Source organism: Acromyrmex echinatior, chromosome 4, assembly GCF_024713525.1.
Source record: "Acromyrmex echinatior isolate Ae372 chromosome 4, ASM2471352v2, whole genome shotgun sequence".
Taxonomy (NCBI): Eukaryota; Metazoa; Arthropoda; class Insecta; order Hymenoptera; family Formicidae; genus Acromyrmex; species Acromyrmex echinatior.
The window spans coordinates 6,323,533-6,350,350 of NC_141855.1; the positions used below are offsets into that span (position 1 = coordinate 6,323,533).

The 26,818-nt window shown below is 31.1% G+C and overlaps 3 protein-coding genes across 6 annotated transcripts in view; 1 reads left to right on the forward strand and 2 right to left on the reverse strand.

The window, feature by feature from the left end:
• LOC105151929 (thrombospondin type-1 domain-containing protein 4) overlaps positions 1-21,526 on the reverse strand; it is a 93,563-nt gene extending 72,037 nt beyond the window's left edge. For 2 of the 4 annotated variants that reach the window (XR_015544726.1, XM_087405093.1), the window contains exons 1-3: positions 21,358-21,526; positions 20,520-20,644; positions 14,358-14,549 (exon numbers count right to left, since the gene is read on the reverse strand). The gene's annotated coding sequence lies outside the window, so the exon portion shown is untranslated. The remainder of the gene's footprint in view (positions 1-14,357; positions 14,550-20,519; positions 20,645-21,357) is intronic. The other 2 variants (XM_087405095.1, XM_087405094.1) reach the window with 2 other exon arrangements.
• Positions 21,527-21,543: 17 nt separating this feature from the next.
• mRpL34 (mitochondrial ribosomal protein L34) lies at positions 21,544-22,556 on the forward strand. Its single transcript, XM_011065902.2, has 2 exons — positions 21,544-21,685; positions 22,264-22,556. Exons 1-2 carry the CDS (start codon positions 21,645-21,647, stop codon positions 22,481-22,483), a joined length of 261 nt encoding a protein of 86 aa, XP_011064204.2. The 5' UTR covers positions 21,544-21,644; the 3' UTR covers positions 22,484-22,556.
• LOC105151920 (pseudouridylate synthase RPUSD4, mitochondrial) lies at positions 21,970-26,611 on the reverse strand. The gene is made up of 6 exons (XM_011065903.2): positions 25,932-26,611; positions 25,475-25,812; positions 23,489-23,672; positions 23,211-23,397; positions 22,611-23,142; positions 21,970-22,367 (listed from the first exon to the last, which is right to left on the reverse strand). The coding sequence occupies exons 2-6, from the start codon at positions 25,686-25,688 to the stop codon at positions 22,363-22,365; spliced, it is 1,122 nt and encodes a 373-aa protein (XP_011064205.2). The 5' UTR covers positions 25,689-25,812; positions 25,932-26,611; the 3' UTR covers positions 21,970-22,362.
• Positions 26,612-26,818: the final 207 nt, after the last annotated feature.

Below are 26,818 nucleotides of genomic sequence, written 5' to 3' on the forward strand. Positions count from 1 at the left end.
CTGTTCATGTTGCCAATCAATCGCTTAATTTATAGATAAAAAAGCAAAATATGTAACGAACATTCTGATTATTTACGAGTATAAATTATGATTATTTACAAACATTTATTGAAAAATATCTTAATATTAGCTTTGAATTGTTATACATTATATTCATAAATCACTCAAATGCTGTTTTTTTTATCAATATTCTGAGCGATAGCGTGAGGAGTGCTTTTCTAATATTTTTCACGATGAGAACAGAAAGAAGTTTGGACTTTATTCGTTATTTTATCAAAAACAAATTTAATTAAATATATTCATAAATTAATTAAATATATTTTCAAACTTTAAATTATTAGTGATTTTATATACTCATTTCAGTTTGAAATTAACCGTTTGAAATGGCGGAAAATAAATTCATAGCTACAGGTCATATTTTAATTACCTTAAAAGCATTTCTTTTGAGAATAATATTACTTTATATCTAGCGCGCAAATTTATTCATTTGGATATGCAATTGTATCGTGACATCTCTCTCTCTCTCTCTCTCTCTCTCTCTCTCTCTCTCTCTCTCTTCCTTTGTCCTTGTTTTTCTTCTCACATCTCTTCTCAGAAAGTACCAGAAGGGCCATTCAAAACAACCGGAACAGTGCAAACGATTTCAACACAAAAGCAGAAGCGCGCGTTGACTACGCTATCAGCCATTATCGCGCCCATTTTCCTGTTGAATCTCATCTAGATAATCGGAAGCATTGTTTAAAATAGCGTTATCTGCGCGCTAAATACACCGACGGAAATCCCGACGTGCCCCTTTTCCTTTCTCGCCCTTCGCGGCAGGTTCAACGAACTGTAATTGTGGTACGGAGACGCGGCCGTAAAATTCTACCTACGAGATTAGACTTGTGGCTTTTCCTTTATCATCCCGTGGTGGAACGTTGCAGCGCATCACCAGCGACGTTTTATCTCTTCCCGTTTTTCCGTTCACCCTTTTTCGCCCCTCTCTTCTCCTTCGCTCGTCGCGAATCACCCGCGAGTTTTTTACTAGCGCGACGGATCGCACGTAAAATACCGAGACGAATCGCGACGGAGCCGGGAGGACTGTCTTATAACGTGCAAACTGTGCGATACAATGTGATGCAGAACTAATTACGTTGGACGATTAAGCCCGGTAATTAACCCACTGGCAATCAATGTCTACTATATTAGCTTTATACTTGCAATATTTAAACGCACAGTTTTGAGAGAGAGAGAAGTTAGAGTTGAAATTGAAATCTTTCAACAATTTCAAAAAAGTAATATCTATTTATAAAAAATAAACATCAAGATAGCAATGAGTTTTTTTTCTAAGGTAGAAACATGAAAAATAAAAATTTTTATCATTATAAAGATAATGCAGACTTTTATTTTTCCACCCTAAAAAAAGGTTATATGAGCGCTACCCTGAGAAATAAAATGTATCACAAGTTATGTAGAAATAATAAATTTAAAAATAGAAAAAAAAACACAAATTTGTTTATAACAAAACATGTAAATTTGTACATGATATTCGAACAGAATAAAGTTTAATTTAATCAAAATAAGAGAATATGAAAATAGAAAATTTAGAAAAATATTACATGTACACTCTAAAAAATATCGGTGTTAATATTAACACCAACATGGTGTGTGTGAATTTCAAACCTCAGGTATTTACATCAACACTATCATCATAGTGTGAATTTAAAATCTATGATGTTAAATCCACATCATATTGATGTTAATATTAATATAGTGAGATTTATAAATATATAGACGCCACTATTTTTTAGAACGTATCCACATAATTTTGTAGTCAATGACTGAACTCAATACGGTTGCACTCTTCTACTTGAAAGCAATTACATAAATACGCGATCCACGATAATTCGAGGAACGCTTCAGGCATTTATTTATTTTCCGTCAAACATAACGATCCAGTCAGCGATGTCAGTCTGAAGCGCATTGAGCTTTTTTATTTACCACGTAACACGAACTGCAGCTACTGCATTTTACAGCTTGAAGCTTTCAGAATCACAGATCGTAAAACAATGCGCCTTACACAACGGAATATTTAACGTTCGAATAAACAAAGAAAGTGAACTGTAAATAACGTAAAATCAATTACGCAATCTTTATATTTAACTCAGTTTCGTGTGAAATTTACGTTATAATTTTCGTATCAAAAGTCAAATCATACGTATATATAAATTTATAGCTTTGATATAGAATTGTAATCATAAATCATAGTTTTCCACTTTCCGGTTTTGCCGATTACCGTCAAATTTGCGCTATTATACAAACGCGTCTTGTCGAGCGATCAACCGTCTTGCTTGGACTTGCTGTTAACAAAGAACCAGTCATAGCGATTACCTGTCGAATGCCATTGTAAAGTGCGACATCCATAACCGTCCTTCGTGGTGGTCGAGGCCCACCGATAAAAGTTCAGTCACGCCGTGATTTATTAATTATAAAGCATTGTGATCCGCGAAGCCGCATAGTTGCGGTTTCACGGTGATAAAGCAACACGCGGCGCTAAGGATTTCCATCTCAAAAATAGACTGCCGACTGATCGTCGATAAACGCCTCCGCGATTTATTTAACAGCGGCTTTCATTTGATGCGCTAATGTGGAACATACCTTTTCTTATCATCGCCGATTGATATTTCATATTTTATAAATTTAAACATCAGATTAAAAATTAATTATTTCATTAAAAGATATCAAATAAGATTCGCGGTCAAGATTAGAAGATAAAAAAATATTAAACAAAAATATTAAAAAATATTACACAAATATTAAACATATTAAACAAATATTTCACATAATGATAATCGAGAGGATAATATAATACTAAATTCTAGAAATTTTAACAGAAAGTTTAACAAATCGTGCAAAATAATAAATAATAATAATAATAAACTGATGTAAAACGATAAATTAAAGAATAATCAACACAAAAAATTGGATCATAAAACTACAGATAGTACAGTGTTAATTGAGACATAAATTAAGAGAGCACAAAACTAATATTTAGAATTAAGATGACGTTTAAGAAATTCAGACTGCAAGGGATCTTACAATTAGGTGACAAAACAAGCAAGAGGCGTTCCACAATGTTTCGTTGCCTCGTGGGCCCACAGATTGCGGCCCGTGTGTTGGCCCAATAGCCCCTTAACTGGTTATATCATAGTCTTTCGGGCCGTTTCTCATCCCAGTCTCCGTCAACATTTACATACTGAACGCGTGTACGAACGATAACTCGTGATACAACACGATAACTCCACAAAAACAGGCGGTAGGTCGTTACGTGACATCGATCTTTGACATAATTTGACATGTTACTCTTTAGTATCGATTTATATTATACAATGCAACAATTCATATTCCACAACCTACAATTACTTAATTTATTTCACATTTATAAATACAGAAGCTAACGAAATAATGAAGGCTTTCTAATCTCGTATAATTTCTACTTTGATGTGACAAGTAATGTATAATTCAGTTTGGAAATTGTATCTTTGCCTTTAATGGAAATGAAAACAATTTCTCTCGAGGTAGATTTTGAGTCCCTCATATATAAAACAGTATTGCAGTTCGGAGTAATTTATTGACATCTGTTTGCAAGAAGGCTGTTACTTTCGTTGAACAGCCTACGACTGAGAAGATTCCATATCGACGACGGTGTCGAGCCTTTCGCCACGCAGAAAATTAGAACTGTAATGTCATAGAATCGCCTCGCTTGAGTGTGCAAACGCAGTGAAACTCTTAGAAGAAAAACTGACTCCTCATGTTTCCTATTAACCTCCTTGGGAGAAATCTATCGACTGTTTACTACGCCAGTAATATTTCAATTGAATTTGTTATTATAATTTTTCGAAAGTGATATACAGATCTCTGCGCATCGCTGCGGCAAACGATTCAACAAAATACCAAGGGAGATTGAAATCCAATCGCTAATTAATCGTTAATTGATTACTACCTTTTCACGCAATATGGTAATTTACACACACGAATCAGTCTGCATATGTAGACTGATCATTTGATCAAATCACGATTGAGAGGATTAATTTAATTGTTTGGAACATAGTGGTACGTTTGATTAACTTGCTAAATTAAAATAGAAATTGGATAGCATTAAATGAGTTTCATTACTGCACAAACAATATATGACAAATTATTTAAATATAGTAGTAATATCGATTATGAATTATATTGCAGTGTTAATTGGTATTGATCGACAAGCGAATTATACATTTAATCCTTTCTTTAATTAAAATATTAGGTGTTGGAATTAATTCGTAGCGTTTTTAATGAAAGAATGTTATTTATTTCACATGAGCATTAAAAAATACATTAATGAAAGTACTTCCCATCTCTTGTAAAACGCTACGAATTAATTCCAACACCTAATATTTTGAGCTTGTATTTTTAGCTGTCAATTCTTTATATATATATATATTTATTTTACTCATTTATTTTACTTACAACTGTATTCCAAAATATCGTATTAATTAGAAATTAATTGATTATATTGAGAGAAAAAATGGATACAATTATCATAATTTAACTCACATAATTTATAATCATTTTTTGAGATAACTATGTATTTATAGCTGTTTCAATGCAAATATAGTCAATTGTGCTACTAATAATAATACACACTGCTTGAAAATCTTTAGCTTTTCTTAATATATCTTTTAGTTATTATTATCACATAAATAATAAGTAAATTTAAGAAAATAGTTATATAACTGCATTTACTGCAAATAAAAATAAAAATGTCATTAATTTGTCAATAATTTATCAATAAGAATAAAAATGTTTATTTTATTTATCGTGTATATCTCAATTTATATTAATATTTGAAATTATCATAACTTATAGTATATACAATTTGCTCATGTTTGATAAAACTGCATATATGGTTATTATTACAATCTACTAACATTATACCAGTGATAACTATAAAAATGGATCTTTTAATCATAATTTTTTTATCGTGCAATTATAGTTACAAATACCAACCACTTTTCTCTCAATGTAGCTATCGATATGTAATATTTTTAGCAGCATGAATCTCGGGAAAATTTAAATAACTAAAAAACTGTGATTTTACGTATCTACAAAGAAAAATGAATGCGCTCGTTCTCCAGATCGCGCCCAATTCTTTTCCTTTTCTTTTGGCAATGCGTGATCCTGCTCAACGCTTCATCGAATTATACGTCGTGACCTGTAATTTGGACACTATTTCACATGCCGTAAGCATGCAATCACGAAAAGGTGTTCCCTTTTGTAAGTGGTTCCACCTAGATGAAGAATTTATCGGCTAACAACCCTTTCGAGATTATAATACATGCCGGACATATGATCCGATCGGATCGCAACGTCATAATGTCGATTCGCCGTATAAAACGCTTAATTCTATCGCTTTTTTTTTTAGTTGATGGTGCTATAAAATTTTCCTAATTCCATGTTAGTAAACGCTTCGTTACGCTGATTGTGCGAACATCGTCGCAATCGTCATCTATTACAGTTCAATTTTCAATGATTCTTCGAAAGATCAGAATACATAAATATAATTGCAAAAATATGTATAGAAAACGTGCGCAATCTTAAAAATAAAACCATTTACATTAAGAATCAATAAAGATTTTAAATGGTCGTTAATAAATTTAATACTATCATATCGATTATTCTGCACAACAAAGTGTATCACCAGCTATGTTTTTCAACATGAAATCAATAAAAAATCCATATCATTCCATTATATTTATAGTTTTAAGAAAACCTTTGCCTGTACATAATATAAAAATAGATAACATAAAAATAGAATTTAAAAAATCTTTACTTCGCGCATCGCTCCACTATAAGAAATTATTTCATTTCCTTCTCACCATCATAAAAAAGATAGAATATTTCTATAAATATAAGCTAATCATAGTTAATCTCTTCAATTGTCATTTCACTTAAGGACACTCGTCGCGCATATTCTCTTGTACCCTCGGATTTATATATTTGATGTCCTTACGTAGATATATGTCGTTGAGTAAATTCACGAAAGGAGGATGAGGCGGTCCAGGAAATGTGAGATCTCGAATGCGGGAGACCGGAAGAAACGCAATAACATCCAAGAGATTTGATTTATTCGAGAGGAAACGAATCTCTGGAGTGCCTCGTATGTGTTCGAAAAACAAATATCCGGCCATATTCGAATGGCAAATCAATCGGAACAAAGGTTAGACGTATGCATTTGGTTATATTTTCAATCCATTACTGCGATCTTCATTCTTCAGACCACCCGTTATATAATTGCCATTGATACATCATGAGTCATATGAAGAATGTTGAAGATAATTTGCGATTAAGTATTATTCATAGAATGTGTTTCAGGTCAGTAGCTACGAAAAAATTTACTGTTTTAAATATTATAGACACACATATGACAAAAAAGAAGAAATTTAAGTAGAAATAATTATTAAATATAATTCTGTGTCCATGTAGAAATTACAATAATTAATTAAATAATAAATAACTATATAAAAGGGTCTTCTTACAGAAGTCAATAACTTATTCCAAACTGCAATTTAAGACAAAATAATATTACATCAAATTTTAAATTGAGATATATGTATGTAATATATATATATAATATTTCTAAATTATGTAATTGTTCGCTTTGTTTGGTTTAACTTGTAAAGCAGTCACTTAATTTGTCTATCATGTAGTACTTTTTATTTAATTTTAGGCGCATTTTTATTCTTTTTGTGACAGGAATGTACCATTAAATTCATCTCACAGTTACTTCCGTAAATCTTTACGACGATGAGTAAGTCGTCGAAAAAAAAAAACGCCGAAAAATCTTCATTAGCCAATGATTTCCTGTACAGGCGATTATTTGAAAAGCATCGATTAACGTACTGATCATCCAGATTGGTTTGGTTCATGGAAACAGGAAGTCCCCCTCGAAAAAAAAGAGCAAAACGGAATTAGACCTCACACGCCGAAGGTAAAACGCGTTCATGAAATTTCTTGGATCTTGCCGACGAAAACGCGTATCGCGCTTCATTATAAAAAGGAGATGATCAAAATCATGCTGAAAAACGATCCTCAAGCACACGCAACAGACTTGAAACTTCATAACATTTCCAAAAATGGAGGCAATTTGCATTATGCCAATTAAAAAAAAAACAAATTAATTTGTATTTTCTTATGCAAATCACATTTCATAAAATAAAAAACAAATATACACTTTAGAAAACTTTAATACTTTGCATCACATTTCGCGAGTACGAGACGTGCTCATTTTTTTATGCACAAGCAGACTCAATTAAATGCAAACACCCATTTTTACACTGATATCTCGCTAAATACTTCCTCGTATTGTTAAATCGAATCCGCCTGGCCGATCAACGGGAGCAAAAAAAGGGCGCGCGAAAAAGGTGACCGGAAATTCGACGTGGCGATCGTCGCTTGTTAATTGTATCGCGGATCTACGAGGCGTGTCGAAGCGGGACGATAAATCGATATTGAAATTTCCACATTAGCCGTATGTGCGTATGTACATACACGCGTATGGAGAGCCTGGACCCGTGCGCGCGGTTCAAAGAATGCACGCGCGGCCACGGAGGCGCGGATTAAGGCGTAATGTAGCCGAGGTCGAGGAAGGGCGACTGCGAGGATGAGCGCTCTTTTGATGCTCGTTCAACTCGGTCTCAAAATGGATTTATGAAACCCGTAATCGCCAATTGAGATGAGTACTTGTTGTATGTAATGGACTGAAACCTTGCGGCAAAGCGTTGCACTCTGCGCGTGTTAGAAACCGCGCCGCACTATCGTTGTACCGGACGTTACAAAATCACGCGGAAATTAACGCGCAGTCTTCCGGTCGATTCTATTTTTAATTAAGAGACACGAGTTTGATCTTTGCCATCATTCTCTGGATGTGTCGAACATAAATATAAATTTCATTTCTATTCCTATTTTTATTGCTCTTAAATTAAATGTTATCTTGCTTTCATTTTTTCTCTAGTGTTTATTGCCACATCATATAGAGAAACATGTATATATGGATATACTATGGTATATATAATGTGATGAATATATAGAATGTTATGTATGCGACTGTTCGCAGAATATCGAGCTCGAGTCCACAGATTCATTTAGCATAAATGACTGTGCGTTCAGTCATCTCTGGAATCTTCCGGCCTATAAATTAATTCATTACGTACTGGCATTTAGAAATTCACGCTTTAACCATGTGTTTGTAATTTCGTCATTTTTAATATGAAATATTGTTTAATTCTTGTTGGAATTTGTAAATATTACAATAAATATATAATAACTACGAGTTTTGCACGTTAAAATCGCGAATGAATAGTAATCAATCAGCAAGAGAAATCAATACAATTACCTTTAAAATCAGAGCTCGTTCGAAATTGCAAATTTCTTAACTTTTTTAATTCTTTTATCTTGATAATGTGAGAATAATTAAACGCTAGTGTAATAAATTAGAATTTGCAGCATCCTGTAGAATGGATTTTGTTTTAATGACGCAGCAACGATTATGCTCGTGCACTGGCAGTGTCAAGATTAGCTGTAAGTTTAGTTAGAACCTTAAATGAGAAAGGTTCAACTGTGTCTGTTTTATGTAAACGAGCAGTTGAATGGACCGCTCGCATCTGTGGATTATCATTTGAGATGTTTATATATTATTGCATTTCTCTGTTTTGCAGACGTGCCTCCCGACATTATTTTGTGTCTTTGAAATAAACTCATTTCGCAGAATCATAAAGTATACAATAAAAAGTGTTTAAGAATACGCGTAAATGATTTTTGCATATAATTCATTATATGCAAATATTATTATTTAAATTAGAAATATCTCGAAAATTCTATACTTTAGGAAAATGTACATAAGAAAGATGTAGTAATGTCTGTATATATATTAAAATATGTAATATCTAATTAAATAATTCGAAAAACTTATTTTTCAATTTTAATATAAAAACATATTTGTTTCTTTTATATAAATACTCATTGTTTTTTTCAAACACTTTTCGATTTCTACAAAAATATATGATATCTTCCACGGAAAAAAATTTTCTTGTTCATACATTGAAGAAAAAGATTGTAGCAAACTAGATAGTAAAATATATCATATAACATAACATTTTAATTGACTGCTGCAACCAATTAAAAATGTCATATTCTGTCAATCTTTTCTTTCAGTGTACATTTATTGTATATCTACTTAGTATATGAATATATTGCCTTTATTTAAATTGATTCAACTGATTTTATTCAATTCTATATTAATGTAAAAAAGAATATGTTGCAATGCTAATTATTTTGAAAAAAAGTTTATATACGTATTTATTAAGTTTATTTATTTTTATATTTTTTAAATTTATTTTTTGTATATTATTTTCTTCTTAGGTACATTTTCAATATTACTTTTATTGAACTTTTTTTCTGCCGAGTGCGTTATTGTTACGATTGTTGATTTAATTATTTTGTTGCCAACGAGCACCGCGACGAATTTAAAAGTTAAATTGTATGCAATTGACGTTGACGTGCATTCGATAAGCGCGCATTCGTTAAGCGGATATTTAAATATAATACATTGACTATGTTTAAGTGGACTTATGAATTGGCCAAGTAAATATATATTTTTTTCAAATACGTGACATTAATTATCGATAGCAATTTTTTTAGTCTCGATAATGCCGTGCACTGACCGAAGTGGTGACCATTCTTCTGAAGGTTGTTCTAACAATAGCGCATATCAGTGCGGTGAAAACTGATTAAAAAAATCGCTCGATATACGCAAGCCAGGATGTCCCATTAACAAATTAGCACGCGACACGCCATATAGATAAAAGCATCATTACTATTCGCGTCTTATCTGCATTCGTTTGACCATAAAAGACTGTAACCAAACTCTCTTTCAAAAATAGTTATATAACGTCAAAATAATAAAAATTTAAGAGACTCAAAAAGTGTTTTTAAAGTGAAGTGAAATATTTGCTTAATCATCAAATATTCTTACCTATAAATTACCTATATATTCTATAAATTATCATATTTTAATAATAAAACAGTACATTTTTAAAAAAGAAAAAACTAATAGATCCAATTATTTTGACATTTTTTTATAGGAAGAACTTTTCTTTTAATTTGTTTGCATTAAAATCACGGAAGTGTTACATTAAATAAAAATTTGCTTATCGCTCTTTTGGCAGAACTGTAAGATTAAGTCTTATCTGGATACGCACCGTTAAAGATATTACGATATAGTAATAGAATGTGATTTATTTTGAGTGAACAGCTATTTATTATAATTCACGTAGTAAGTATAAAATATGAGAGGTTAGCAACAGCGCAAATAGTTTCTTTATAATTCATAGGGTTTATCACACGAGTTATGTCTTCCATAGAAAAAAAAATTGTTTTGATAAATTATATCATATTAGTCCGGGTATATTGGATACACGTTATGTTTATTACGTACATTTGAGATTTGCGAGCCGAACGACTCCCTCGTACTTCGTACTTTCTGCATGTCATATTAAAGTATGAAAATCAATATTCCTTAATGAATATCGGCTACTACCTACTTGTACATTAATGCGATCAAATGTCGTGTAACGAGTTATCGAAGTTCTCGACCGATCGAGATGCGATAACGAGAAGATATGCAACTCAATTACCGGAGATTAAAAATTGATATAAAGCTTGATAAGCGCTGCATATATAATAGAGGGATACCTTTTTTATATTTCTTTTCATTATTTCTTTAACTAGGCAAAGTATAATGCCAATTTGAACTATCGTAAGCTTCAATTACCTCAAATAAAGTTAATAAAAAATTAAATAAAAAATAAAATATTATGTTAAGTTTATTTTCTATATCTACTAAACTCTAAGCTGAACGTACTAAGTAAATTATTTCCCGAACAATATTTATCTGAAAAACAATTTTTACATCTTTGTCATAATTATAATTAAATATATGTATTTGGAGGTATAATATCCGCGTTCAACAATATCTTTTTACTTCTCACTATTCGATCGTGATAGGCGTTGCGAGTTTATATCATGGTCAACGTAATCACTGTTATTTCAACGTGAACGGTAATGCTCCGGCTTAAAGTCGCTCTACTTATACGTATTATCTCTCGGCAAAGGCAATACATGAAGAGCGAGGCAGAACGAGAGAGCCGGGCAATCATCGTTTTCAAGCGTCATTATGAAATTGCTTTGGCAAATGAAATGCGCGGTTATGCGCGCGCATACGCTCAAATTGAGATTTATTGGAAAATCGAAAATATGTTTTCCTACTCCTCCTGTCTCCGCCCAGTAACGGATCCGTCCGACGTTCCGGTGCATCGTGGGGCTGTATCGCCCACGCGGTGCATCGGCTTACACGAGACGGCCGCGTGCATGCAATTACGCGGGCTGATTCGAGGGAGACTCGAGAAATCGTTTCGCCGGGGGTCAAAATTGTTTCATTTTTCGCCTGCACGTACTCTCTTTCATCATGTGTCGAAAAAAGCATCGAGAGATGGAAGACACACACAACACACACACAAACAGACAAAAGGAAACATTCTAGTGAAATTACTAATCTACTGAAAGTTCAAGTACTGCAGTATAGTGTTTTATTCCCAGTGAAAACCTGTTTTTTAAACAAATCTTTAAAGTTGGATCTAGCTTGGATTCACTCAATTACAAATCCCTTTATTAAAGGTGACAAACGATTCAATTTTCTTTAGGGTACATCTCTGCAAATTTGGACTATTAAATTATATTAAAATATATTTATTGTTAGTATTAATTCTTTTTTATACGTCATTTTGATTTCTTGAAATTAATTAGTATTTTTTAATTAACATGAATTTTACAAACCCAGCGTTAGTAATTGTGTTACAGATTTTTTGACATCAGCTCCGAAAAGTTAAATAATGATTTTTGTGATTATAATAGACACACACAAACGTATACACTCTTTAAAAGACACAAGATAATAATATTTTATACTCTCACATTTTATACTTGTTACGTGAATTACAAATGTTCATGCCTACTTAATATAAATCACATTCTATCACTATATCTTATGTAATATAACAAATTAAAACAAAGTGAGACTACGAGAATCAGGCGCAATAAAAAGTGTGCAGATTAAAATTTTTTAAATAAGTTACATTTACTCAGTCAAGACAATTATGTGCCTATTTAAAATCTTACATTTTACTTGTATGTTTCGACTTTAATATTTGAGCTCTTTAGCGACAAAAAAATAAAGCATACAGCATAAGATTTGCATTTGAGGAGACGCTATTAGCGCTATTTATATCATTCTATCCTTGTTTTACGTCTAATAAACAATGAAGATAGAATGACACAAATAGTGCTAATAGTACTTTCTCGAACGCACCTGTTGTGTTAAATACTGTTTACATGATATAATTCATGGCACAAATTTAACTTTATAGTTTTTCCAAAAGAACGATTTACAAATTTTTACCTTTATATAAGTGCTATATGACAAAATTCATATAATAATTTCTTATCCTCGCGCGATAACGACACAGCGACAGATGCGTTTGACATGCATAAATCGATTGATCTTAGAACCCACTGCAATAATCTCACCGGGATGGTCATCAAACCACCTTTGTGCAACGTACGTATTAACTGAATCACGCCACTGTCTATGGCAAACGAGATCGAGATTGTAAAGGCAATCGATCGCGAGGAGATAAAGGGCAACTCAGCTCGCTCGACCGCTCCTCATCGTCAATACCTCTCGGAACTCGCCGACTCTACGATCGATCGATCAAGCAGCGGGTGCCTTCAATTAGTCGGCGTAGTTAATTAATTTGACTCGATCGCAATTTACATAATTAGACACGCCGAGTGCGCCCTTCAGCTCGAAAGCGCCGTAATTGCCGCATCGAATGCGCACGCTTATGCCGACTGCAACTACGAATGATTACTAAGAGATACTTGCTACCTTCCTGCTTCTGATAGCATGAAACTACTCGACGAATGGATCAAAGTGCGCTGATTGAAACGCACGAAACCGCGGTACATTCCGCGCATGTATAATAAGACGGTGCGGTTAAGTTCGGCGAATTGACAGAGCAAATCCCTGCAAGTATCGTTAATACTATAGCGGCACTTCCTAGGTTACATCGTACGTTTCTATTATACTAATACAGCTAAATTGCAAACTACACGGATGCACGGCGTGTTTTGTACGGTATTTCAACCTTTAATCAATTCATGAATTTTACTGAAGTATCTAAAAATTCAGACATTCAGAGGCACATTCAGATCTGAAGATAATTTTGTCGGACCATCAAAATAATTATGTAAGAAACTCAAATGTGATGTGCTGTAAAGTTTTGACATTCTAATAATCAGTTTGAGCGTTCTATATACTAATTTGATAATTTAACAAAATTATTTTCAAATCTAGCTAAATTTTCAGATACTTCAGCGAAACTGTTTTTTCCGTAAATCTAATTAACTAGAACGACAACAAGAATATTGGATTAATATTCCAGTTTAATTTATTAAATAGAAAATTGATTCAAAGTAACGGAACAAGTTTCTACTTGATTTTCTTCAACCGTCTATTATTTCTGTTAATCATAATCAATCTATAAACCATATATATAATCATAAAACCATAATTAAAAATATTCAAAGTAATAAATATTCAAAGTAATAATAAATATAAAAATGCAAATTATGAACACATTATAGATAAACTGGTGATGAACTATAATAGAGTTAAAATCTTCGTATGCCAATGAAATAAACTAGAATATTAATTTAATATTCTTATTATTGCTCGATTTTGGCTCTAGTTAATTAAATTTATTCATTTCATTTTTTTTTTAATAAACGAACATTGCTGTAGTTCGTTCTTTCCATTTTGTAATTGGTAATTTAAAGCATAATTATTAACAAAGAGGTATGTTAAAAATTAAAAAGTATAGAAGACTTTTAAAGTACCATTCTGTCAAATATTATTTTAAAAAAGTATTATTAGAATTCATTGCTAATTTTTATATCTATCACATGTAAATCAATCTTTAATTTTGTTAATTACATGAAAATTGTTATAGTCAAAGACAATGCACATGTCATCTCTATTTCCTTTTTCACATACACGTCTGTCGAAAGGAAAGAAAAAAAGAAAGAAAGGAGGGAAGGAAATGTCGCCAAAACTAACATATCTAATTCCCGTCATTCATCATCTGTCGAGACTCGTCGATTTTTCATAAAATACTCCGCTCCGTTCGTCACAAAGCGCGGACGTGGCGCGTTTGAGAACTTACCCGCTAACGAAAGACGACAATTCCTACGACGTGAGCTGCCCGTTCAGAGTCAGATTTCCGCGGCCGAATTTCCCCGACGTGTTTCCCGGGGGCTTGGTGATTCTCCGACGACAAAGGGCAAGTCCGAAGCGAATACTTTGCGTCCGCATGGTAGAACTCGAAGAAACGTGCTCGGCTGATGCGTACCTGGAACTTTTCAAGATATACTTCCGCATAAAGAGCTTTTCACGCTGACAATGCGACACCGTCGACACAATGAGATCAGTATACTATGTCTGAAGGGGGCGGATGTTGCATCGTATATAAACCGCGGCATTAAAACGTCTGTAAGGCTCTGTGGAAAAATAGAGCGAGGCACGAAAGGTCGATCGATTCATGGCGCAGTTGAATAAAGAATTGTATAGTTAAACCATAAACAGAGTGCCAAATTACTCTTTGTAATGACAGTATTGTAGTGAGTATTAATAAAAATCTCATACATATGTGTGAATAATAAATTACAACAAATGGGAAAGCGTGGGTAAAACTTTATGCGTAAATGACTTAAATTTTATAAACTTTTCTTTTCAAAAGAACGTAATATATAAATTGTCGTGTTTGTATACACAGTTTGAAATATACTGATAAATAAAAAGATTTTAAAGAAATTTTTTTAAATTATTGAGGGAAATAACAATTTAGTTGTAAGAGTCTAAAGACCGGAGCACACATCTTTGCATAACGCATAATGCATAAAGCATAAGAGAATCAATCAATCAGAATCTTTCCTTTTATGAAATGAAGGATTCCATTTGATTGATTCTCTTATGTTTTATGCATTATGCGTTATACAAAAGTCATCTGTGCTCCAGCCTTAAGATGTGTAACATTTGTTTCTTCTTTTCAATTTAATCCTTATCTTATATGATAAAAATAACCGACTGTGCGAAATAATTCACACAATCTAGATCGATTTAACATTAAAGTTAATACAATCAAAGAAATTATAAAAAAAAAATTTGTATATAAATTATAATATCTAAAAAAAATAATGTTTTATAGTTTAAATATAAAATATTAATCTTGTAAATTAAAGATATAATTAATTTATTAAAACTATCAAAAAAATATTTTTTGTAATATATCTTTTTTTAATCTTCAAAATTAATATTCTATATGAACTACTTTTTGTCTCTCTCTATTTAAAGAGATGCATATGTGCAGTCGATTGACGTATTCGGCGTGAAATGAATTTGTAAAATGCACTGGATGCATTATGGATGCCGTGCGGCGATCATAAGACTAATTTTTCAAATATCTTCTGTACATTTATTATAGTTTCTTAAGATATGGTAATTTTATCAAGCAATTCAATAATTTTTTACTAGATGCTAATAAACATTTAATAAGGATATATTATTTGATGTTAATAATCTGAAAAATTGCTATAAGAAGTTGATCTTTATGTAGACTACTATCGGCTATATGGTTAATGCAGTATCATTTTTTTGCATGTAAGTAAGAAAAGAAAACTGATATCGCGTAAATACTATTTCGTTTTCCTGTATTTTAAAATCTTCTCTCGAACTTGTGGTCGAACCACAAAGCAGCCATGCTCGCAGCATCGCAATATTTTTCAGTACCGCACATTTTTATCACTCGACTACGAGCACAATGAAATATCGACGACGTAACGTAAGCATGCACATAAGTTACTGCGTGTGCTCTGGCGGTAATCGTGAGCCCCGCGGTCATACGAAGAATTATTTGACAAGTAAATCGTCGCTGAGAGACGCACGTGTCACGGTCAAGAGCTGCATCCTGGTCATTTCTAGATTCGACCAATTTGCAGTTGAGAAAAAGCAACGACTTGCAAGAGATCTGACTGAATAAATATTTATACTAGCTAAATATAAATATACAAGGAAATCCTCGTAATATCTTTCATGATCAAATTATTAAAATCCGGAAAAACAATATTTCCCGAAATATAATATTATAATATCGAATATACAAATGCTCAACTAAATATTATATTTTAATATTTAGCGCGCAATACAGAAGATTGTACGCTGTATAATAAGAAAAAGTTATGCAAATCAATTGATAATAAGTCTGTCGGCGCTATGACACACTCATGTTGAATCGATGGACGATTGAGCGCAATTCTATAGGATGGGAGTGCCGGTTCCGAACTCTTGCAACGGAAAAGGCGCATCCTGTATCTTGTCAACTGACAGTTGAAAATATACCGGGTGCCCAATCGAGTACTTAGGACTTTTCTCCATGCTTGTCGTTTTTGTCGATTATCTTATAAAAACTTAATATCTACTAGAAAGTAAGTTTACAATTATTTATTTTGAGTATTAACAGTTAAAAACTCTAAACAATGCTATTAATATTCAAAATAAGTAATTAATTACTATATTTTAGTATTACATTGGATTTTTCTAAAAATAATGTTTCCTCTATCTTGACGAAATTATTTTTTTAAAAGTAGCAAGAAAAAAATTAAGTTTCAAAATAAATAGTTAATTACTACATTTCGGTATTAAATTGGATAATGAATGTTTGTTAATCTATCAATGATATTATTTTTTGAAGAGTACCAAGAAAAAATTAAATTTAGATTGTGAGACACACACACGTGCGAAAAAATGATAAAAAATTATTAAATTTGAGACTTATTATAAATGAATTAATTAAATTATAAATGAATTAATTATGTAAAAATTTATACTGCTATTTTCCATGTCCTCTGTATATAAAAATATATTATTTCATATAAGAGAATTACATATTCCAAATTAATTACCCTATTCCAAATAAATTCTAATAAAGAACTAAAAGAGATCTAGCTGCACTCTTTGTACCACGTTAATAACAGCGTGTTTTTTTCTCGGGGTTCTATGTGCTCAAATAATACAAAAAAATAATTAAAAAAGAAAGATACCTTTACTTTAATATATTTTCTGTACAGCTCTATCGCATAGTTGGAAACGGTCAATATTTTAATAAAAACATATACTAACTAGCAATTCAATTACTAATTGTAATGAGTACTTAAGAAATATTTCTCAATTTATCTATTCTATTGTCAGTTAAAAAAAATAACAAATTAGTATAAAAAACCTACACCTTTATAAAATATTAAATTACTTTTAATCAATTATCAATTAATTATCAAGAAATTATTATAATAGTAAATATTTTAATGAGTAAAAATAATAGAAATTTCACGGAAATCTCACTCTTTTTTCTTAGAGTTTACCTTGAAAATTTGATAGTCATGAGACAACATTGTATTTTCAAGAATTTTAATGTAAATCTCTCTCAATCATTAATATACTACAATACAGTATAAAATAAGTTTAATTAATTTTGTTGAAGTGTTTGATAAAAATTTTTTTAATATTATATTGTATCACAACTACACTGAGAAAAAAATAATCTAAGTTTAAATAAATATTTATTTAAATACTCTCAACTAAACATTTACTTACAACAAATAAATATTTATTTAATAAAAAGAAGTGATTGTTAAATCAAATTAACGTTTTTTATACTAAATAAATATATTTTTATATTTAATAAATATTTAGCTGGTACTATTCAAATGAACATTTATTGAAATTTAGGATATTTTTTCTCAGTGTACCATTTTCGAGATAAATTTTAAAACAAAATTCTCTCCGTACACAAACACAGATTTTAAAAATTGCGTATGATCCGAAATGAAAGTGTTATCATCGTATTAATTTAAAAAATTGCAAGAAAAGAGTTTGTCAGTTTTGTTTTAAGCACCATTGATTCTACACCGCGTTATGTTTAATCGATGTCGTAACAAGACATACGTGATAATATATTCGGTGATGCGTGTACGCGCGTTCGAGGAACGGCCGCGTGCACGTTCCACGTGACATAGCAAATAGGTCGCAGCGATTCCATCATCGGATGCAGATAAAAAATTTATCCACCCACGGGATAGGTTCAGTCTAACAGTGTCTAAGCGCGCCCTTCGAACGGCAAAGTATATGCATCGTTTTTCCCATGTAACCAAACCCCGATGATATCGCATTAACTTGCTCATTAAATAGATTACGAGTAGCACAGGGATGGTACGTTACTCGACAATCGACTGATACTTGATAATCGTACGACGGTACTAATGCAATTACCCGAGACTTGTATAGGAAAGAGGAAAAGAAGTTTGTCAATAGGTAGATGATAAGCTATATAGCCTTAAGGCGTTTATGTTAAACTAATAATATTGGAACGACTTGTTCTTTAATAATGTTTAAAAAGATATATATGGAAAGAACAATTTTGCTGAAATATCTAAAAATTTAGCTAGATACAGATCTGAAAATAATTTTGTTACATTATTAAAATAATTAAGTAAGAAATTCAAGCATGATGATTATAATGAATAATGCTGCAAAAAAGTTCAATATTGTAGCAATCAACTTGAGTGTCCTACATAATTATTTTACACAACGATAGTCCAATAAAATTATTTTCAGACCTAATTAATTAAATTAATTAAATTTTTATCAGACTTAATTTATAAATATTTTAAGATTATATTTTTAGGTACTTCAGCAAAACTGTTCCTCTTGTATATAATTCAAATCTATTCCCATGCTGATAAAGAGAATATATTTCCCAGCTGTCGAATTACATATTTTCTTTTTTCATTTTTTAAATTATAACAAGAAAGCTTAATGTCGATTCTTCAAGTTTCAAATATCAAATCTCATCTCGAGTAATGTAATGTAGTAACCGTGCGTTCAAAATATATCAAAATCATATCGGTGTAAAGATCCCATGTGGATCCCAAGATTAGACGACCACCATGAGATGGTGACGTCATGGATGCACGCGTGTTCGTTTGTCTGTTACACGCAACGTGTCAACGAGGTCACGGCAGTTCAATTACCGTCGAGATGGAGGCAAGATCAATCCTCCCATGGGGTAGGTCGGCACCATGGGGCGCATTTGACAAAAGAAAAAATTCTTCTGGGGAAGAAGTCGGAAGATACAACACAGAGAAATTGAGAGAGTAGTTTTAATGCATGATCGAAGTATTGTTGCAACATTTTTACACGAAAAGAACGGTTTTGCTGAAGTATCTAAAAATTTGATTAGACAAATCTGAAAATAATTTTATAGATCATCAAAATAATTATGCAAAACACTCAAGTTGGTTGCTGGAATGTACAAAACTTTTTGCAGCCTTATCATCATGCTTGAGTGCTCTAATTCTTTTAATAATTCAACAAAATTATTTTCAAACCTGTGTCTAGTATATTATTAAATACTTCAGCAAAATCATTCTTTTCGTATACGTGGATTAAACGTAGAGCACTTTTCTTCAAGTATTTCAAAAAATTAATACAGAAAGTAAAGGAAGAATGTTTGTGTTTTTTGTCTGTCGCTTAAAATTAATGTTATATCGAAGATATTAATAAAGAACTTCACACAAACTGTTGTACCTTGTTAATAAATTTAAGTATTAATGACTCTGAAGATCCGTTTGATTTCTAGAATATATAATACTTACGCAAGAAATACTCTTAATAATAAATTAATTCAGTAGTTTTTATAACTAAGTACTACAATCTTGATTAAAACTTTCATATTTAAAAACAGATTATTTAGAAAAAATTATCTTCACATTTATACCCACAAACATCACTCAAAATTCTAAACAAAGTCGCAGTCGCGAATATATTCATTCATTTTGCCTTAAAAATTTAATCAAGTAATTAAATTATGGTATACTTTAACGATATTTCAATAAAGAAAATTTTTATTGTAAAACTACTATTTTTCTCGTGATTGAAATATTCAAACAGTAGTATTACAAAATTCAACAAACTCATTTAAAAGTACATTAAAAAGTCGTCGATATCTTGTAAATTTTTCAGAAAATCGCGTCCAAAGCTTCAACAAATAAAAAATAAAAAAAATCAAATAAGTTATAAATCATGAGCTCTGCTACTAGAGAGGAAAGATTAAGTGAAGATAAGTATGGTGGAATCAAAATCTATTCGGTTTCAAAGCGAGGCTCATATATTATTTGTAATTTCTTTCTAATAATTTGTAAGTCCGTTTATCCCATAGCAACAATGATTCTTTGCTCAAACGTATGCTTAGAAATTTGTCGAATGTGTGTTGTACTTTTTAGGATCGGTATTATGTTGTATTGAATAACCGAAGATATATTGTTGTCCCGTCGCATTCTCAAGAGCTGGTACTTCCAATACTGCTGCGCCCTTCACTCAGCCCATGAGGTATTGTAAACCCTAGAATAGATCAATCAGTGAACACGGGTCCTCACTAATAGACCGATTGAAGCCAGCCAGTTTTGACAGGCATCCAGAGACAGGCATCTCTCTCATTGAGGCATATAAATATTTTAACGTGCTTGAAACGTATTCAAATTCGATGTCATATCAAAAGATTTATTGGAAAATTTTTTATTTGACAATTATATACGTGTATCTCGACAATTATATTTCCGATTAAGGAAGTGACAACCATTGAGATATTTTACCTATTGCTGCTTATTACCTATTTGTTTATTTCTTTTTATTTTAACAGATATTGTCAATATTCGAGGTGAGAAATCTACTCGAACAACAAGTCGTCATAATATCAAAATGACATTTACTTTAATAACTCCAAAATATCATTTACAGTTCATTTTAACTTAGGCATCTATCATGGAACAAAATTGGAATGGATTCCGATCGAAATTATTCAATCATTCACTAGATTTCTATTGTGTTTTCTGGCGAAAACGGAATAATTCCGATCGGAATCCATTCCGACTTTATTCCATAATATTATAGATGCCTTGATATTTATCTTCTTCACACAAAAATGGCTCCCCCCCCCTCCATTCCTTGTTTAGATACCGAAATTGCACTAATGATAATATGCGCGTTACAATTTTTATAAGTGAAAACGTGATGACTGTATTACAGATTCAGATTATACAATATATTTTACTTACTTTTTTTTTACGATGCAGATCGAATTTTGTAATGAGTCCGTCATTTGTCCGCTAACAGTAGTAGCGGTGAAATCATAAAACTTCAATTTTCGCTACCAGAGTGTGCCACGTAACAGCATCCTGTCGGTTTTTGAATTTCGGTGATTTTCGGAAATGTTCGATGATTTTCGCCGGTCAGACGTCGAGCCGCTATGCCGCGCATGCGTGATTGTTGACTCAGCTGCGTAAAACTTAACCTGAAACTTAATCTTGAATTCTACATTGTATTCGAATTACGATACGAAAAAATGTTCGGCAAATTGATCTCAGGCATATTTCAGTCCTTGCCGTAAATATCAACTTTTATTTCTATAATCAATACTTTTTATAATAATTCCTGTCGATACATATCATATTATTAATCCTAAACACATCCGTTGTCAAGTGTATTTCAACTGATACTTTTTGCCAATTATTTTGTAGATAAGAAACAAATTAAATTATAATATCAAATAATATAAAAGTAATATAAGTTATATAAACATGGTAAACTTACTTGCATTACTTAACCCTTAGTGTACATGATTGGATCAATTTTCTTCTATATTTCTTTTCTTTGAAATATTAGGAAAATCTAGTTAAATAATAATCTTTATTTTTTCTTCTTTTTTTAAATATACAACTTTATAGTTTCTAAAGATGTTAAAATACATAAGAATCATTTAATAATTTTTGTACATTTATAAAAGCGACGAAAATTCATATGATAAGTTGTTCAGAATATGGACATCCTATCATGTGCAATAAAAAACTGAAAAATCATCATGGGTACAAAAGATTAATATAAAACAAACACAACATTGAAGTATTAAAACAAGATATAAGTACATTATATAATAACATCAAATTTTGTTAACATGTTTACAGACGAGCTTCAAACCAACTTTCGTCGACTGTGACTGCGACATCCGTGTGGAACCCATGGGGTTTAACATTTGTGAGAAACAGAATGAGATATCACTTTCCTCATCCTAATGAAAGGAAACGATTAAAAAAACATGGCTGGTTTGCGAGGCTGTCGACACCAAATGGTAGAAAAATTCTCCAAAGAAGAATCTTAAAGGGCAAACATGTACTATCTCATTGATTATTATGTTATCTGATTGATTAAATGTACGAAAATGCACGCAAAGAAATAAATGTTTTCAATTTAATTAAAATCTTTTTTATTACAAATAAAATACTTAGCGAGAGGTACTATGTGAGTTAATTACCATCATGTGCATTCATGTAAACTAACTCTTCTTCATTAGCTTCATTGCTGGAATTCCTGATTTCATCAGGTATTTTAAACTTAAGCTGCTTGCAAGTCCAATCGAACGGATCCATCAAAGGGGCTTCTATTACTAGATCTTTTTTTTCTTTGCCTACAATTAAGTGTACACTTTTCAAATGTATGTGTACTGGAATAATTTCTTGTTGACTTGGTTTTATATTTAATAGCTCTAGTAGTTGTCGATTTATTTTTGGTAAATCCCAACTGGAATCAGCAAATGGATCGATTTTTAACCATGTACCCATGATTTCTTGGATTCGTGATCCATGAATATTATCTCCAAGAATCGGACTGTATAGCATAGTGGAAGCAAATAATCTGATATTATGCCATTTTCTTGAGGACGCCACAATTTCTATTAGCGAACTTAAATTATGCATCGAATTGCTTACGACTTTATAATCTATATTTATTATTTTGGTTTCATTTCTCTTTACCGCGTTGTTACTCCACTGAGTCAAGATAATAGGCTGAAATGCACATGTGATTGTTACCCCAATATTAATTATTTCGCGAAAATATATATATGGAGGTATACCTTTTTATTTCCTGATGCAGACGTTTTTAAAAACATTGCTAAACGATGTTTTCCTTTGATCTCGTTTGGAACTCTAGTTGTGATTACCCAATATTTCCTGTATCTATTTTGAATTCGTCTTCTTGATAGTTCTAATTGTTGGCACACTTTTTCGTTAATTCCAAAAATATATACGCCGCTCACATATCTACAAATAAAGTAAAATTAGAAGTAAATAAATAAAATGTTTTTTTTTTTTTAGAGAAAAAGAAAGAAAGGAGAGATTGAGGATGATATACTTCTCTGCTCCAAAAGATGGTATTAATATTGGTACATTTAACTCCTTTGCAAGATATGGCAAAACATCTTGTAAAGAATAATCTGCTATTCCTACAATCTTATGATATAAATGTAGATGTGTGTTTGCATTTGACTTTGGATATAAGGATATGCCATATGGTTTGTTTATTGCAATTATTCCATCTGCAAAAAAGTATTCGTAAATTAATATTCAAATGTATCACTTTTATCAGCTAGTAAACAAAGCTAAGTAAAACAAAAATATATATATAAATATATTTTATTTCTAATCAATATTATATACAACTTTACAACGATATAATATAATAATCTCTTTTAATATTCTTTTTAATATCCTTTTTAATATAACTCAAAATTTCTTATTATAAATAATGAAACTCCTCTATATGCAATACAAAAAAACTAACTCTGATGATAAAAGGAAACTATCATACTTAAAATAATCTAAGCAAATAGATTGACTATAGTTTAATGTTTCTTGAATTTCAATATTAATATAACTCCTCTAGAACTGGTAGTGTATATTAGAATGATTTAATTATAAATCTCTTTGTTACTGCTAGATTGTTATTCAATGTTCTGATGGTGGGAATCCAAACATGCCCCAAGATCTGCAAAATATCTCTCCCTAGTATCTTTTCTTCTATTTTCTTCTATATTTCCTTTAAATTTAGCAGATTATCAGATACTGTGAAGTGACTATTAATTTTTCATGATTTGAAGAGTTTCAGTATGATTTTCATTTATACTTTTCATTCAGAAAAGCAAGAATTATTTTGTGTAAATCAAAATAATATTTTGAATAGACTAATTATAAAAATAATTCTTTTCAAGAAATGTTTGACTTGATCAGCCTCCAAGATTTGAAAAGAATTAACATCTTATTTGAAATACCTGATCTTGAATTATCTAAAAATGCATAAGCAAAGACAGGAAAATACAATACTACTCAAAAATTTCAAGTTTTTGTGTCTTGAATATGTCAACATCCTAGGTAGTTATTGTTTGAACAACAAAGTTTTTGACGAATAAAAATAATTCAACTTTCTCTGTAAAGTAATGTTACGATAAAAAATATATTTTAATTTCATTAATTCTTAACTTTTGTATCTATTAACATGTTAATTACAATTTTACAGCAAAATGACAAATATTTCCTTCATGTTGCAATTTTGGATTATTTGTATTAAAATATACTTATTCTGTATTCTTTTTTATATAATCATACATTTTGGTTCTTCGAAATTAATTAGTACCTCTTTCAACATAAATTATTAGGTGTTGGAATTAATTCGTAGCGTTTTTAATGAAAGAATGTTATTTATTTCACATGAACATTAAAAAATACATTAATGAAAGTACTTCCCATCACTTGTAAAACGCTACGAATTAATTCCAACACCTAATAAATATCTCATAGTGATTCAGCGTCAGTAACTAATATTACAGATTTTGACATCAACTCCAGAAGATGAATGGCCATTAAAAATAAACATCGTTTAATAATCACAATACTGTAAGATTATATTAAAAAGAAGATCGCTAACTTTTACAAAATGATAAAAGAAAATTTTTGTATTAAAATAATATATGCAAGTAATATAACTGAAATAACATTTTTAATTATAATATTAACGATTATTGCAAATAAACATTGTTTAACGGTCACGATAATGCTAAAATTACAAAATTACAAAAAACAAGGATTTTATTAACTTTCAAAAAATGGAGCAATGATAGGATCTGTTTTTTTTTATAGCTGATAGCTATAGTATAAACTTTTGGAACTTAAAGTGTTAGGTATACATTTAATATTTGGCAAAAATAAAAGTTCTAGTGCAGTTAGTACAGGAATGAGAAACAGACCTATAAAATTCATCAGTCTTATAATAATGAAAATAGCTATATTAATCTTGCTGGAAAATACTGTTACATTAATCCTAGATATACATTAATTTCTCTACCTGAATTGTAAATAACGTTCTTCAGCAAATCCTTCGCAAATTCAATCTCCGATTTCCACGGATGAATTCGGTTATACGGATGGATCACCTTCTGTATCGTCGTCGTCGTCGTCGTATCATTCTCTGTGGTATAATATTTCCTATAGCATGTGCGAAACGCCACTGCGAACTCGTTGGTCCGCATCCTTCTGAATACTGTCATTGCACTCTTCATTTCTTCCCGACTGAGATTTATAAAATTCAAGTCGTTTCTTTACGAATTTTACCTCTGTATCTTCAGCAGACACAGCTCTTCAATTTGAGGTTAAACTCGACGCAACCGCATGTAATATCACTAACTATAAAAACGACATGGAATTAATTATTTAAGAACAAGCAATACTTTTATTTATCATTAGTTTCAGTAAATTAGGGACTAGTTTTAGCTTTCATTTACAAAAATCAACAATTTACTTACTAAACTGATAACTGTATTGTAATTCTAAGACGGATTCTCAAATTTTAGAATATTTTGGATCCCAGGCGACCCGGCATTTCTTGTGAGAAGAACCAATCGTTCGTACACTAGCGCCAATATCCATTTTCTATTCGGAAACTATGTAGCCATTTACTGGCGATAAAATCGCAGTGTGCATGATGGAATTGATAACACCAGAAAAAACATAATATAAAATAATTAATAAAATAAATAAGACTGAATATAATATACAGGGTGATCCAGACCAGCCGTAAGAGCCGGCATGTACGCATTGTCTATAAATGTATGAATTGAAAAGTTCTCTACTATAATTATTTTACAATTTCCGCAATTATATTTTTTTAGTTACCAATAAGTAGAATGTTTAAAATCGACGCATAAGACAACTTTAGAATTTTTTAAGAAATCTTATTGAAATATTTCATAAAAAACTTTGAAACATACTATCTTAATCAATGTTGTCTTATATACTGATTTACCCGTTTATTCGGTAATTTTTAGAAATTATGTAAGCAGAGAGAAATCTGAGAGAGAACATGACGGCCCAAAACCTGTAAACCGCAAAATGCTGTCGCGCACTACTGCGCTCTCCAAAGTGGATGTAAACTACATAGCAACGTCCACTTTTCTTAGGGTACATTGTCCATTTTTCAAGGCTGGAGATGATATATATTATATGATATATTATATCACCGACGAAATATGAAAGACCGTCAACCCTGGACAAATTTTCGATGGTATAAAAAGGGCCCGAAGGTAATTGAAAAACGCTGATATTATCGACAATTGATATAAATTTGCTATTATTAACATAAATTTGATTTATGCATTATTAATTATAAGTTCAGGATTTCTTATTATATAAA